General features: G+C 48.9%; 1 protein-coding gene across 1 annotated transcript; it reads left to right on the top strand.

Moving 5' to 3' along the window:
• Window positions 1-248: 248 nt before the first annotated feature.
• Window positions 249-933, top strand: LOC124029989 (T-box transcription factor TBX18-like; the record flags this gene model as incomplete). Its single annotated transcript, XM_046341516.1, has 1 exon — window positions 249-933. A coding segment is annotated over one exon (550 nt), but the record flags the coding sequence as incomplete, so codon positions are not given.
• Window positions 934-1,644: the final 711 nt, after the last annotated feature.

Raw genomic sequence — 1,644 nt, forward strand, 5'->3', positions numbered from 1 at the left:
TACTGACTGTGACTGTGATATGTGGTCTTAGTTGTACTGACTGCGATATGTTGTCTTAGTTTTGCTGACTGTGATATGTTGTCTTTGTTGTACTGACTGTGATATGTGGTCTTAGTTGTACTGACTGTCACCTTAGTTGACTGGAAGTTGGTCTGCATTAGAGTGTCTGTTAATTCAATAAAGGTCAATGTAAAATTTAACTGATTAGTTTAGTTTTTTGATGTTACTCTGTGTCTGTCACTCTGCAGGAGCCCGGGGCCACATGGAGGTGTTGGATCACCTCACCTGCTCTCCTCCTCTCCTTGCTCCTCCCCCTTCCAGGTGTGGCCTCTCTCTCCCCCGGACTACACCTGCAGCCGGCCGACACACACACCCCTACATCGCTACAGTAGCCTCCCCGAGCCTTTCCCCTCTCCTACGTCGCGAGGACCGTCAGCCTATGACAGCGAAGGATTCTGCTCTATGTCCCTCCCTCCCTCTCAGATTGGCTATCTACAAAACCCTGCCCACCAGGGTTACGGAAGTCTCCGCCTCCACTCCCCCCCTTACGGTCTCTACGGTTCGCCTTCCCCCTCCCCCCGCCTCATTGCCAGCCCAGACAAGATGGCGGCTGCTTCTGCCGCTGCAGCCAATCAGAACGCTTTTCTCGGCTCCTCACCCAGCGGAACCCTGGCGGACAGTCTGGGCATGCTCAGTGGAGGCCAGCATGCCAACTTCCTGTTTGACTCTCGGACGCTGGGAATGGCTGGCAGCCAGTCAGGGGGAGGGGCTTCACAGGTCACTACCCACATGGGCTGAGAAATACTCCGACCCTGACCCCCAGGGTTGCTTTCGCAAATAGCTGCTTCTCCGGGTAGGACATGGGTTTGTAACTCTGGAATAAATCACCAGCCAATGAGGATTGATGAGACATCTCACGGACCTATGAGGAGACAGAGAGATGGAGAGAGAGAGAGGAAACAGCTTTGGTGACGTTTGTGTGAGCGCTAAGAAATATAAAGAGAGAACGTCAAACTCCGCTGACTTAATGGGATATTGTTGTTGTTGTTGTTGTTTGTAAGTATGTTATTAAAGGACTAAATAAACAGAAGCATCTGAGAGACTGAAACAGCTGCGTTGGAGGAGATCTGGGGGTCTGATACAAGTCTGGAGACCTGAGAGAATAAACACACCCACCAACAAGCCCCGGATCTGGAAGAATCGGGAAATAAACACTAAGAACACTTCAGCACCTGTGGTTTCCTATACAGCGTCTGTGAACAGTTATAACCTCCCACAGCTCCTAGGAACAGAGTTGACACAGTGAGGCCTACTGAGTTATATGAATGCTGTTATAAAGGACTGTATTCCCATGCCAAAGATACAGTGTCAGTCAATCTGCAATGTTTCCCTATTCCTTATGTAGTGCACTTCTCCTGGCTGGAAACCTATAAAGCAGCCCTATGAAGCTCTGGCCGAAAGTAGTGCACTATATAGGGAATAGGACTCTGGCCTAAAGTAGTGCACTATATAGGGAATAGGACTTACACACACGTTGTGTGTGTGGCATGTTTTAACTATTTGACATAAAGGTGTCATAACTGCTTATAACCTTTATACATAATGAACTGTGTTAATGGTGGGTCATGTGACCTAACGCACTTA

The sequence above is a fragment of the Oncorhynchus gorbuscha genome, unplaced genomic scaffold (assembly GCF_021184085.1).
Source record: "Oncorhynchus gorbuscha isolate QuinsamMale2020 ecotype Even-year unplaced genomic scaffold, OgorEven_v1.0 Un_scaffold_8654, whole genome shotgun sequence".
NCBI lineage: Eukaryota > Metazoa > Chordata > Actinopteri > Salmoniformes > Salmonidae > Oncorhynchus > Oncorhynchus gorbuscha.